This window comes from Xiphophorus maculatus, chromosome 24 (genome assembly GCF_002775205.1).
Source record: "Xiphophorus maculatus strain JP 163 A chromosome 24, X_maculatus-5.0-male, whole genome shotgun sequence".
Classification (NCBI taxonomy): Eukaryota; Metazoa; Chordata; class Actinopteri; order Cyprinodontiformes; family Poeciliidae; genus Xiphophorus; species Xiphophorus maculatus.
In genome coordinates, this window is record NC_036466.1 from 109,336 (window position 1) to 123,237 (window position 13,902).

The 13,902-nt window shown below is 37.6% G+C and overlaps 1 protein-coding gene across 1 annotated transcript; it reads left to right on the plus strand.

Moving 5' to 3' along the window:
* donson (downstream neighbor of SON) lies at positions 1 to 12,498 on the plus strand. Its single transcript, XM_005807409.2, has 12 exons — positions 1 to 444; positions 3,813 to 3,881; positions 3,983 to 4,183; positions 5,666 to 5,844; positions 5,924 to 5,999; positions 6,070 to 6,172; positions 7,218 to 7,323; positions 7,445 to 7,585; positions 7,666 to 7,864; positions 8,019 to 8,088; positions 10,154 to 10,284; positions 10,386 to 12,498. Exons 1-12 carry the CDS (start codon positions 109 to 111, stop codon positions 10,527 to 10,529), a joined length of 1,755 nt encoding a protein of 584 aa, XP_005807466.1. The 5' UTR covers positions 1 to 108; the 3' UTR covers positions 10,530 to 12,498.
* Positions 12,499 to 13,902: the final 1,404 nt, after the last annotated feature.

The following is a 13,902-nucleotide window of genomic DNA, read 5'->3' on the forward strand; positions in this document are numbered from 1 at the left end:
AAAACGACGGGAGTTTGCAAAGTGCGGAAGGCGCGTCAAATAAACAGGGTGGTGATTTTGAATTTGAATTATTTTGCTGTATTTCTAGTGAAACTTTTGTTTTCCTGCATGGCTCAGCAGGACGACTCCTGGTCCAGCTGTAAGCGGCCTGCTGAGGTCGTTCGGCTGAGGAGAAAAAGAGCCCGTAGTGTCGCTGAGAGTCCCGGACCGAGCGGCTCTTCTCCGGCTTCTGGCCTCTCCTCAGCAACTCCCAGCCTCCACAGCCAGTCCACAAGCAGAGGGAAACGCAGGAATCCTTTTTTGACTTGGGATAACACTGTCAGTCGTCCGAAGAAAGTTTTAGTCGAAGATTGTGAAAATGTGTGTACTTTTATAAAACTAATGTCCGCTGAGAAGACATCAGGGGACCGCAGAAGTGGTCCACCAGGAGACAGCTCTGCGGAGGTAGGATCAATAACTCGCTCTGAGACAAACCAGTTTTATATCTGCTCCGTAAAACTCATTTTTCCAACATGTCTGCCAAATAAACATGTTTCCTATGTACTGATTATGCTTACAACATGAAGCCTTTAATCAGGCCACTGTGTTGTTAAGCGCTCTGAATTACAACCATGACGCAATTCACCTAGGGCGTGGCAATAAATCAATAACAATACCATACCATACCAACTTTATTTATGAAGCACTTTATACGCCAACAGGACCAAAGTGCTATACACAATCATAAAATACAATGCGATTATAAAATGGAAAAGACTGAAATATAAAATACATACAGACCCAATAAAACAAAGTGTAACCTCTCAGATTGTGCCAAAAGCCAAAGAAAAAAGATGGGTCTTAAGAAGGGACTTAAAAACATCAAGTGAAGAGGCCTGTCTTATGCCCAAAGGGAGATCATTCCATAGCTTGGGGGCTGCCACAGAAAAAGCACGGCCCCCTCTGAACTTGCACTTTGTTGTTGGTACCTTCAGAAGCAGCTGATAAGCTGACCTGAGGGAAAGGGAGGGTGTGTAAGAATGTAACAGCTCAGACAGATAGGGAGGGGTGAGGCCATTAAGAGCTTTAAAAACAAATAAAAAGATTTTTAAATGAATCCTAAAATGTACTGGCAACCAGTGTAAGGAAGCTAAAATAGGGGAAATACGGTCATATTTTCGTGTACCTGTTAAAAGACGTGCAGCAGCATTTTGTACCCTCTGAAGCTGGGAAATATATAAATCACTGACTCCTATGTAAAGTGCATTACAGTAATCCAGCAGTGTGGTCACAAATGCATGGATCACTGTTTCAAAGTGCTGTCTGGAGAGAATAGGTTTTACTTTGGCTATCTGCCTTAAGTGGAAAAAGCTGGATTTTACAACGGCTTTAATTTGTGCTTCCAGCTTAAGACCGGCATCCATCTTGACCCCTAAATTTGTAATAACCTGGCTTGACATACTGGGCCAAAGTGCCAAGATTGGTCAGGGAATCTAAAGTGTATCTGCCAAAAATCGCCATCTCTGTCTTATCCTCATTAAGTTTCAAGAAATTTAGGCCCAACCAGGCCTTCAAAACTTCCAGACATAAAAACAGAGAGCGATGAGAGGTGAAATCTGTATAACAATGAAAAGCAATACAATAAAGAAAACACGTGATCAATATCAATAGAAAATATATCTAATGGGATATTCAATACTGTCACTAAACTTCAATCCAGAACCGCTGGTATAGTTTTTTGATTAACTATACCAGCACAGCATTCTGGGGGTTGTAAGCAGAGGAAAGACTCAAACTCTCACAGCAAGCTAAAAAGGTTGGTATAGCATTTACTCAGTCATAGTTTCCCAGCAGCAACTTGTTGAGTAAAAATAATGAAATAAATGAATAGATACATAAATAAGAGATTAAAACCAATATCTAAGAAAATGAACCAAAAATGTTGCTAAAAAGAAATGTCTTAAGATCAGTCAGTGGATTGTGATGCCCTCGCAGTGTCAGGTAGATCATTCCTTAGACGTGGAGCGACACCAGAGAAGACCCTATCCCCCATGGTTCTCAGTTTTTTTTGGGTATGTGGAGAAGGTTTGAGTGGGCGGAGTGGAGTGAAAGAGTTGTTTTTGTGGGTTAAATAGTTCTTTGAGATAGTTGGGGCCATTTCCATAGATGCATTGTGTGTGTGTGAAGAGGGAAATCTTGAATTCAGTCCTGGTGGAAATGGGAAGCCAATGGAGAGAGTGGAGGATGGAAGAGATGTGGCCATGTTTGCATTTGTAAATTAATATAAATAATATGTATTAATTTATAATGTATAAATGTAAATAAATAAATAATGTCACTTATTTGTTATTTTTGATACTTATCTCTGTGAAGAGAGAAAAATGTAATAGATTGCAGTTACATGAATGCATGCCTTTGTATCTACAGCCTATAAATAACGTAAGGTTGGAAAAGTTTTGATGATTGGGTTATGAGCCTTTTTCAGTTCATTTTCTGCTTTAAAGTACATTTAAGAAGTGATTTTAGCTGTTTCCACAAACCCCTTTAATTTCAGAGTAATAACTGATTTCTACAGAATAATAACAGCTAAAATTATTTTATTTACATATAAAATAAGCTATTGCCTTAATTATCTGCCAACTGATTTATCTGTGCCCATTTCTTTAATTTTGCGAGATCTGTGATCAGCTGATACTTACACGTGAGGCCGATCTTATCCACCTCATCAAAGGTCTAAAAATCAACTAGACGGACCACCAGGTTATGTCTGCACATTTGCAGTTAACAATAGTCACCCACTGTTACCAACTCAGCAACTTTCTTGCTATTTTCAGACAAAAAAATCAGTATTGGCCAAAATCAAAATCAGCAGGTCAGGCATTTTAAAGATCGGTAATCGTCGAAAACTGCAATCGGTCCTACCCTTAATAACTTCTGCAGCAGAGTCAGACTCTGCTGCAACCGTAGCGATGAAGAGTGAGGTTAATTGGAAATAAACCATAAGTTTCACTGTAAGAGCTGTATGTGCAGACGCACAAAAAAGGACAGTGTAAGCTACAGACCACGCTCTTACAACCGTAACGTTAGTAACTAAAAATAACGTTCACCACTAAAATATAAACTCTTAATTCAAAAACTATACCCTAGTGTTTGATTACAATAAAACAAATTCACAATTTCAACCGATCAATATTAGAAATATCCTTATTTACAAAATAAACATACCATGTGCCTCTATTCAGGGGGACTTTAATAAGATACATTTAAATAAGGCTGTCACAACTTGTCTTCCGTTCTTTTTGTTGTTAAGCTGCCACCCTATAATACATGCAGCGGAAGTTATTGTATCAAAATAAAGGCATCAAATCAGAAACCGGAAGTCAACGGTATATTATACGAATAAAACGATGTAAAGGCAATAAGAGTTAAAAAGGTGACACAACAAATAAGGAACTTAATTTGGGGTTACTTACAACTTATTTTAAACAAATGTTGTTCAAAATTTCTAGGCCGAATTCCCCTGCCTGATAAACAAAAAATAAACAAGAAGTCAAAGAGCAACCGCTTAATACCTTGTACACCAAGGGCTGTGAGATTGTTGAAATTTAGAACCTATGCTTATCAAGAATTTTACCAAAATAGTTTTTTTGTTTCAGCAAAAGACAATTTTTTTTGTTGAAAATTAATTTTTCAACAAAATTAGAAAAACTGATTTTGTTGCTCAGGGTTGAATTGCAAGAGCAATAAAAAAGAGTAAAACATTAAAGGTATTGCAGGGATCAAACAAAGAACAAAAACATGCTGATGAAAAAATTGCATGTATTTTGTTGTAGAAGTCTCTGTCTGAAGACAACCCTCTGTTGGAAACAGAGGAGCAACATACTGACAATCTGCTGTTCAAGGTGGGCTTTTTCTGTTATATTAATACAAGCAGATATATAGCATCAGAATGTTAGTCTGTAGTCTTAAATGTGCTCACATGTCCTCACTGTTTTTCCATTAGAACCCACTGACCATTACACCGGTCTCCATAGCTCCTGTTAGCTGTGCAGAGTATCCAGCTGACTGGAGCTTGAAAACTCGGGTCATCTTCACCTCTCCAGCCTCCTTGTCGTGGACAGGGCAACTGAAAGCTCAGGAAGAAGCTCTGGGGCTCAGCAACAGCTGCAGAGCTAAGTTTACTATACTCCCGCACAATCTGCAGGTAGTTAATGTTATTAGCTCACTTCTTTCTGAAGCAAATAGCGCTTTCCTCATTTATCTTTTTAACTTTACAATTGAATTTGAGAATTCCTTTTAATGTTATTGTGCACGAATAAAGCAAAACAAATATTAAAACAAAGCAACTCTTGAAGAAACACAGAAGCAATGTTAACTCAGAATAAATTAAGAATAAATAAATAAGTAAATAAATAGATAAAGATCAGGTTTTAGATGAATTTGCTGTCTTTTGGGCAACAACAGCTCTTGGGTAGAAACTATTTTTTAGTATGTTTGTCTTTGACTTTAGTGCCCTGAAACGCCTCCCAGAAGGTAGGGTGTGAGGGATCCTTGATGATGCTGCAAGCTCTTCAGAAGCAGCGGGTTCTGTAGAACTCCTCCATAGATGGAAGAGGGCAGCTAATTAATCTCTGGATGGTGTTTATGACCCTCTAGAGCTGCTTCCTCTTTGCTGCAGTGCAGCTGGAGAACCACAGCAAGAGTCCATGGCTCAATCACAATACAGAACAGAGATAGGAGGACACCAAAAGCTCAGTTCTCAGGTTGTTCTGAGAATCCTCAGGAATAGACTGAAAGTAAAAAAAGAAAAGTAATTTTTTGATCTGATTGATTCCTAATCAGAGTTTCTAAAACTCCCAGTGCAAACTGCAAACCTTGCAAAAAATGAAGCTCATGTCAAGCGGCTCCCCCACTCAGTTCCATCAGACTAGCCAGCAACAATTAGCAATAATTAGCAACAATTAGTTGGTGCCCCTGCAACAGACTGGCGACCTGTCCAGGGTGACCTCGCCTCCTGCCCGAAATGTTTGCTGGAGACAGGCACCAGCACCCCTCCTGACCCCACAAGGGTGTTAGAAAATGGATGGATGGATTGTAGGTGCCCTGTGCTCATTATATGAGCTACTTCTCAGTGCAGTGCTGGTAAAAAATGTTTTTAAAGAATTAATGTAGATCCAAGATGTTGTGAGGACTTCCTAAAGGCGAAGTTTCAGAAAATGCCGTGTTTTTAAAGAATCAGAGGCCCAATTTCAAAAGGTTATATATCAAAGTCAAATTTATTTTAAGTAATATTTTACATATACTGTGTTTTTATTACAACTGAAAGTAACATAGTTACTTGATTGTGCGGTAAATCAAAAGGGCAGTATTATGTTCTTCCAGGCTGGAAGCACATAATACTGCCCTTTCAGGGTTCTTGACCACCGTCCTGCTAGGGAATCATATATATATATATATATATATACACACACACACATATATATTTATTTATTTATTTTTTTACATTTCCTGTCAACTTAACATCTTTTAATACAAAAACAAGGTGGAGCACCGGAGGACCGCTTTGGCGCTCTGACCACCGAGCTTAGCAAGTTTTCTGGGGGAAACCCTGAATATCATGTTTAGTTTAGTTAGTTGTTATTTGTTCATCTATTTTGCTGAATGTAATGCTGTGCGTGTGTTGCAGGAGCCCAGGTCCTGGTCCGACGTCCGGTCTGCCTTCCAGCAGAGCTTGGTGTACTGGCAGCACCCTTCTCTGCCCTGGCTCTCTTTGTTCCCCAGGATCAATGCTGAAAAGAACTTCTCTGGGAAGAACATGCCCTGGACTCAGGATGAAGCAGTACACGAGAGTCTTGTGAAGGAATGGTGAGGTTGTTAGACTTTCTGCTCTCTCCTTGAGGTCTGGGAGGATAGCATCCAATAAAAAGCTTTTTTCTCTCCTTAGGTCTGTCAGTTTGTCATCTCTCTACAGCCTTTTAAAGGTGGGGCTGTGCCCATACTTCTATGTCTGCTCCTATCAGGTACATTAACCTGCTTTGGTGTTTGATAGCTTCTGTTTTTATTTCCCTAATTGGCTCTTCTTTGCATCAGTTCACAGTGTTGTTCAAGGCAGCAGGCCTTGCAGGGTCAGACTGCATAACTGCCTTAATTTCTCCTACGACTCGAGGTCTCAGAGAAGCAATGAAGGCTGAAGGTACTCATAAAAGATTAGCATGTACCAATTGGGTCGTGTTAACAGAATATTTTCCATATTTGACCGTTTTTTTTGTTTTGTTGTTTTTAACGACGGAAAAATGTGAAGCCCGTCCATCATTTTGACAGGTAATAATTAACACCCTTGACTGGTGCACATGGGCAGACATTATAGACTTTATGCAATTAGTTCATCGCAGAGGAAACTAAAATCAATCAATAAAAAGATGCTTTATATTTATATTATTATAAAGATGCTGAATATTATCTTATGGACACTGAACTAAATGTGTCTTTCTGACCGGGAGCTGACAGCGTGTTAAAGAGTTATGGACCGGACGCTTTGGTATAGAAGGGCATTCCAAACATTTGGTTGAAATGGCATCTTTAATTCCAGTCTCCATTACATACAGGACAGAGAAAACTGAAGAGAATGCAATGTTGTGTTAATTCGTTTACAGTCTAAACAGAGGAGCTGAGAGTTCATCGTGAGGAAATAAGTAAAGGTTCAGAAGTTAATTAGAATGTAAAAGCGCACACCCGGACCGCTCACAGGGTAAAAAGCTAGCAGAGTTCAATTGATCTGTTTGGATCAGACAGATCCAACTGAGTGATGAACTAGTGCAGATTTCTCTGCAGATGGGAACCAGGAGGAATTTGTGAGGCTGTGCATTCAGACTCCAGCAGGTGAAGTGCTTGTAATTTAAGTGGAGTCGTTTAATTAAACTTATTATAAGTCATTGGAGTCGCAGTCTGTGGTTTTTGTCACTACGGAGAAAAAGTTAGATGTGTTCATCTGCTTTATGTGTGATGGGACCTGGACTCATGGTTCAACTAGGTCAACATTAACTAAACCACATGAAAAATGCGGCTGAATAGCCTATGTTAATGTGATTATAATTTGAGGAGTAAATATAGTAAATGACAGATTTCTTTTTTTATGCTGTCAGTCAAAGTGACAGACAACAAAAAAGTCTAGTGCGACCTCTGGTACCAACTATCCCTTGTGCTGCTGTGCTTCATCTGTGACCCATGTATTTGTTAAGGTGTGGAGTTCAGTCTTCCCCTGCTGAAGGAAAGGAGGCGGATTAGTGAGCAACATAAAAGTATTCAAAAGGGAGAAGAGGAAACGGAAAACGAGAACAAAGATTTGTGAGACTTTTACTTTGTCTGCACTGTTGATGACGAATCTGAATTCTGTGTTCTTTAATATGTTTAAAATTGTCTTTTTATGGTTTAACTGCTGCAATGATTCAAAATGTAAATGTTGCAGCTTGCAGGTGGATGAGGACTATCAGAATTGGGATGAAGAAGATGATGGATACAGCCAAGGTGAAGATGACAGCTTGTCTTGGCTAAAGGAGATAGGAATCCAGGACAAACTCAGGCAGCCTGAATGCATTAACATACAGCTGTATCCTTCACTGCTCCTTGTTTTTGCAACGTTTCAGTTAAAAACAGTGAATACTGAATGCTCCTTGACTGCTTGTATAGACAAAAAGAAGCTCCGACTCTGTCTCTAGACCATAAACCTGAGTCGGCTGTATGTGTGGAGGGATCCAACTCTTTCAATCTCATCAACTTCCTAATCAACTGGAAAAGTGTGGTGGCTGCAGCTGGTTCTCAGACCGGTCTGCCACCAACCTTGCTGGCCCCCACTGCCTTCAGAGGGGCTACCATGAATGTGCTGAAGGTATAGGAGTTATCCGTGTCATCGTTTCTGAGTCAATACACAAGGTTTTTTTTTGTTTTGAAGGACTGAAAATGAAATATAAGATCAACCTTTACTAATAACTCTGTCTTTATTAACCCCTGGTTGACAGTCTGGTTTATGATGTGTTTTCCAGGGCCGCAGCGTTAATGTCAAGAACTTGGTCGATTGTACCTACCAGAACATTAGCAGTCTGGAGCTCACAGGTACAGAACCAGAACTGGAACATTGTTTTTAACTTCTGAATTGCAGATGTTCTTTTTGAGTTTTCAAAACTATAACCCTGTTCAGATTGATATTGTATTGGTGGTATTACAGTACAGACCAAAAGTTTGGACACACCTTCTAATTCAATGGGTTTTCTTTTTTTTTTATGACCATTTATAAGGCAAGAAATCCCACTTATTAACCTGACAGGGCAGGTTGACCTATGAAGTGAAAACCATTTCAGGTGACTACCTCTTGAAGCTCATCAAGAAAGTGCAGAGTGTGTGCAAAGCAGTAATCACAGCAAAAGGTTGCTACTTTGAAGAAACTAGAATATAAGGGGTATTTTCAGTTGTTTTACACTTTTTTGTTTAGTGCATATTTCCACATGTATTATTCATAGTTTTGATGCCTTCAGTGTGATTCTACAATGTCATTAGTCTTGAAAATAAAGGAAACTCATTGAATTAAAAGGTGTGTCCAAACGTTTGGTCTGTACTGTATGTTAAATCAACTTTTTTGAGCTTTACATGATATAATGTTATTCCTTCACCAAAAAACATATGTGGAGTGTTGCTTTGATTCTTTCATGCATGTCTGAGAAATTCTTTAATCTTCCATGGCTACCATTCAACTGTGCAAAACGCCTTTAGTGAACCTGGCGACGCCTTTGAAGCACAGCTCCTGTACTTCAGAGCTTCCACCTCACAGAGCAACCCCTCCCACAACTTCACCACCCTGGTCCTTTAAACTACCAGGCAGCAATTAGCAAAAAGCTGGTGGAACTGTGCATCTACTGAGCTGATTAAACAAGCTATGTCTAAGTGCAATGCTGGTAAAAATGTTGTTAAACGGTTAATAGGGGAGCGATGTTGTGGCGACTTCCTGACGATGGAGTTTCAGAAAGAGCAGGAGTCTTAAGAGGTGTTAAAATACAGTATCAAATTTCTTTAAAGTCACATTTGATATATGGTATTCTTATAACAACTGAAGGTAACATAGTTACTTAATTGTGTTTATAAAATGGCATTATGTGCATAGAAAATATACATTGGTTACGGAAAGTATTCAGGCCCCTTTAAATTTTTCACTCTTTGTTTCATTTGCTAGAATCAAAACAGTTAATACTATTTCTCATTAATGAACACTCAGAATCCCATCTTGACAGAAATGTAGAAATTTTTGCAAATGTATTGGCAAAAGAAAAACTGAAATATCAGTTGGTCAAAAGTATTCAGACCCTTTGCTCTGATACTCATCACAGCAAAGGGAGATGAGTGTCAACCTTTGCTGACACTCATCAGCAAAGGTTGGGCAGCATGTGACTGAAATGGGCAGCAGTCACATGCTGACCATTTCTTCGGATCCTCCTATGAAAACCTGCATAGAGTTAGCCAAAAAACACACGAAAGACTCCCAGAATATAAGAAATAAGATTCTCTGGTCTCATGAGACAAAGATTGAACTTTATGGTATTAAGTCTAAGTGGTGTATGTGGAGAAAACCATGCACTGCTTGTCACCTGCCCAATACAATCCCAACAAAATAAAATCTTACTACTGCTACTTTTTTCTGCTACTCTCCAGTTTTAAATTTGCCATTATTTTGGTTCTTGAACTGAGCTGAATGAAACCACAAAATTTTCAGGGAAACTTGAACAAAAATACCAGTAGGTGGCAGTAGCAGGTGATATTATCACAGTTTAGACAGATTCTTTTTCTGTGCCAGTCCCCTTTTCATGAAATGAAAATAAATTCAATTCCAAATACAAGATGCTCATTAAGCATTGTTTATTGTTTTCTGTGCTTGATTTATGTCCTCTCAAAGTCCTTCATAGATAACATTCTAAACTGAATTTGACTGCTTTACTTTACAAGATCAAACTGGACTGTATGTCAGTGACTCTAATCTGTGGATGATTGGATCTTACTGATGGGATTTTGTTGTTTATTTCTATATGATAGGAAACAAATGGGGTCTGTGTTTCTTAAGTGTTTTGAGATAACATTTGTTGAGTTGGTGGTGTACAAATGAACTTAAACTGACTTTCCTTTTGCACTTTAGGACCCATCCTTCCTTCATCTCTTCATGCCATCACAACTCTTCTTCAGACTGCACAAAAAGGCAACTTCTCTGCTGCTCTTTATACTCATACACCCACTGCTGTCATGAACATAGAAACCTACAGGAAACGGGTATGATATTAATCACATATTAGATGCACGCTAACACTAATATTGAATTGGTCACATCACAGTAAATATTGAGCAATCTCCCATGTTTCTGTGCTTTATAGTGTGGCAAGGCAGTGGGAGACCTGACTCACTGTGGTCTTCCTCCTGCTTCAATTAATCATCTCCAGCAGCCATCCACTCTTGGGAAAGCTACCCTGACACACATTACAATGAATAACTACAACTACACCTGGAAGATTGGATAAAACAAGAGACGGTGCATATCTGAAACCATCACACCTCAAGCAAAGAGACAACAGCCAATGGAATTTCTTCAATGCTTTAGATTTTGTTGGTCTTTCATCAAGCATAGGTGTATTTTTTGTAAATTGTTTTTAAAAAATAGTTCATAATAAATCCTATTTATGCAAGTAATTTTTCTACAATTTTTGGTTTTCAACAAGGTAATTTTATTGGAGAAAAAGTGTTTGACCACTTCCTGATTTCCTTTTTTTTCATGTTAGTGTTCCACTAACATCAAACCAATTTAAATTGGTTTGATGTTATTCTCTCTAAAGGAGAATAACGTCCCAACTTACATTACCCAATGTGAAAAGGTGATTGCTGCCATACCCTGAAAACTGGTAAGAGTTCAAAGAGTTCAACTTTATTCAGTCCACTTTTGTTTTCCCATAAGTCTTAAGGGTCATCAAGATGTGCTTTGGAAAAATTGAGACAACCCTTAAATGTTCTTTTTGCTTGTCTTAGAACAAGTGTAACCCAGAAGAGAAAACGTCCCCTTTTCTCTCCTATTCATATGAATAGATTTACGTTATTATTTTGAAAAGAAGTGTGATCCTCTTTTAGCTTTATTTCCTGTTTCAAAAGGAAGCATGATACTGTCTTCTTAACTTGGAATGCACGGTCAGCTTCACTTTGAAGATGTAAGGAGGCTGTAGACAAGCTGTGCTGAACTTTATGGTTATCATTAAAAATTAACAGCATTTCCAGAAGTTAATTTTTAATATCTACTATGCTAAGTTGATGGGAGCGTGAACTAGCGAAACGGTGTTGCTGTATCCATTGATAAGGTCTTGGTGAGTTAGCATTGTGCTAATGCTGAATTGCTATTGGTTTTGTTTCCATTGAAAAACATTCTTTAACAAAAATATTATTTTTGTTAAAATATGATTTTACCCAGTCAGATTTAAGTTCACAATATTATATGGAATCATTCTAAGTTTTTTTGCACTATTTTTTCAGTACAATGTACTGTTTATTGATCTTAAATAGGTTTTCTTTGTGATTTAACAGGAGAAGGTTTAGTAGAATGATTCATTAATTTTATTTCATGCCATAATTTACAAAACCTGAAAAAATGATTTAAATCAATTATTGAATTGGCTAAAGGAACACTAATCCGATTTATATGGTTAAATAAATTCATTTATTTGTTTACATGGTTAAAAATAAAATATTACAAAAGATATTGAGTTAAAAACAAGAACATGCATGTAAAATATTACTGTGGTAATATGGGAACTAAAGCTATAAGAATAGATGAAAAAAAAGATTTTATTGTCTGTATACAATAATGCCATTGTGTGTAGGCAAGGTTTTTTTTTTTTTTCTTTTAAAACAAACAGCTGTTCTAACTATCTGCTACCCATCAATGCGTCCTACCTTGTGGCAATGCCTATGCGCAAGTCGGTGTCACATACTGCTTACTCAACAGATTTATTCATACATCCTATCTGTGGAGGTTTTCTTTTCTCTGTTTTATTCCATTGAAGATTAAGGTAAGCTTTATCTAATTTATTTTGTACCTGTCTTTAGTAAGCTGTTGTATTATGCATTTTTAAGGCAGCTTGTAAACATATTTGTAAATGATTAGTTTGCTGTCTGCAATGTCCTTACTGTACTGCATACTGTAAACAAGAAAGTCATTGCTTGGCGTCAACCACGTGAATCAGGACAAAGTACGTTGTTTTGTGGGCTATGTTGTCCCTATACTTTAAAAAATTTTAATTACTTTTTTTTATTTTTTATTAAAGATGTATATTAAGATACCCTATCATTTCAGGTGCACAGTGGCCTGTGACGTTTGGTGGACACAATTTGACTGCTTCATTTGATAGACTGTCATAAAATGTATTAATGTACAAAAAAGAGTTTGCAGAGATCTGTATTTGTAGATGTCTTATTTAATTTCAATAAAAACTTGTTTCCGCTGTCTGATGCTGTTTCATTCTTTGAAACACCTCTGCATTTAAAATATTTTTAAAAAGGTAGGATATTCGGATGCAGGGTCTTAATGCACTGCTGTGCTCTACCCACACATTTACCAGGTAGGATATTCTGATGAAGGCGTTTTGATGCATCAGCATGTGCTACCTCTGTATTTAATAATGATATTCAAATGAAGGAATGTACTGTAGCAAAATGTGCTACCCACACATTTCATTACCAGGTAGGATATTTTGCTGGAGTTTTGGTAGATCAATATGTCCTACCATGTGTATTTTGTGAAGGTAGGATTTCTAATGGGGTTTTAGTACCAGCTTTACATGATAAAACAGGTACGCTATTCTCAAGAATGTTTTAAGTGCATTTACACAAGGTGTTCTTAAACAAGGGATTCATATGCTTTTAGAAAAATGTCATTCACATATTTTTTTCAAATTCTACTTATCCTGGTTAAGTGCAAATCCATTCCCTTAAATATAATAATGGGAAATCAGTATTTAACATTGACACTAACTGCTAAGGTCTTTTGTATGTAAGTATGATTAGCGGTTTTCGAGAGGTAGTACCGGCAATAGCTATTAATAGAAAATTTGACATGTTAGCACAGATAGTCAGAACACTGGGACAATGCAGTGGTCATAAAAAAAGGAAACATCAACAGTTTGCATAAACTTGATTCACTTGTCATTAACAGCTTATGGTTTATGAAATGTTTATTATTAAACTTCAGAATACCAGACACCTGACAATAAGCTATAACAAGAGTCAAGCAGTGAAGTTTATAAAATGTGCGTAAGGATCAAATCTTTTGGGAATAACTGCATAATGAATCCATTGCTGTGATGTTGGGAGATGAAGGACCCAATAAAAACATAGGACAACGATTTGTAGGTGAAGACACTATAAATTTAAGAGTTCCATTCAGAGCAAACAAAATGGTCAGAAGGGAAAATCCAAAGGACAGCCAGCTGGAGGCAAGACTGATGGAGCCTGGACATGTACAGAGGGCTTGGTGCATTTCTTGGACAACAGATGTTAAACATGGAACTGCTGGTGATGAAGAAAAGGCTGCAGAGAAGATTAATGGGTAAAGTGAAAGAGGACATGCAAAGTCAATGTGACAGAAGAAGATGCTTGGCTTAGCATGAAATGGGGGATTATAATCTGCAGTGGCAATCAAAAGAAGAATAAATATGATTGATTACACAAAGGTGTAATGAGTGTCATTCAGCCTGGAAAATACAATATGCATCTGATGCACTAAAATATGGCCTTTGAAAATAAGATTAATACCCTTATTTTTTTGGAAGGACTTCACTTTGCTACTCTATTGCATTTTTGCAGAAATATGAAACCGATTAAAGTGTTAAATTCAAGTTAGCTAACATAAAA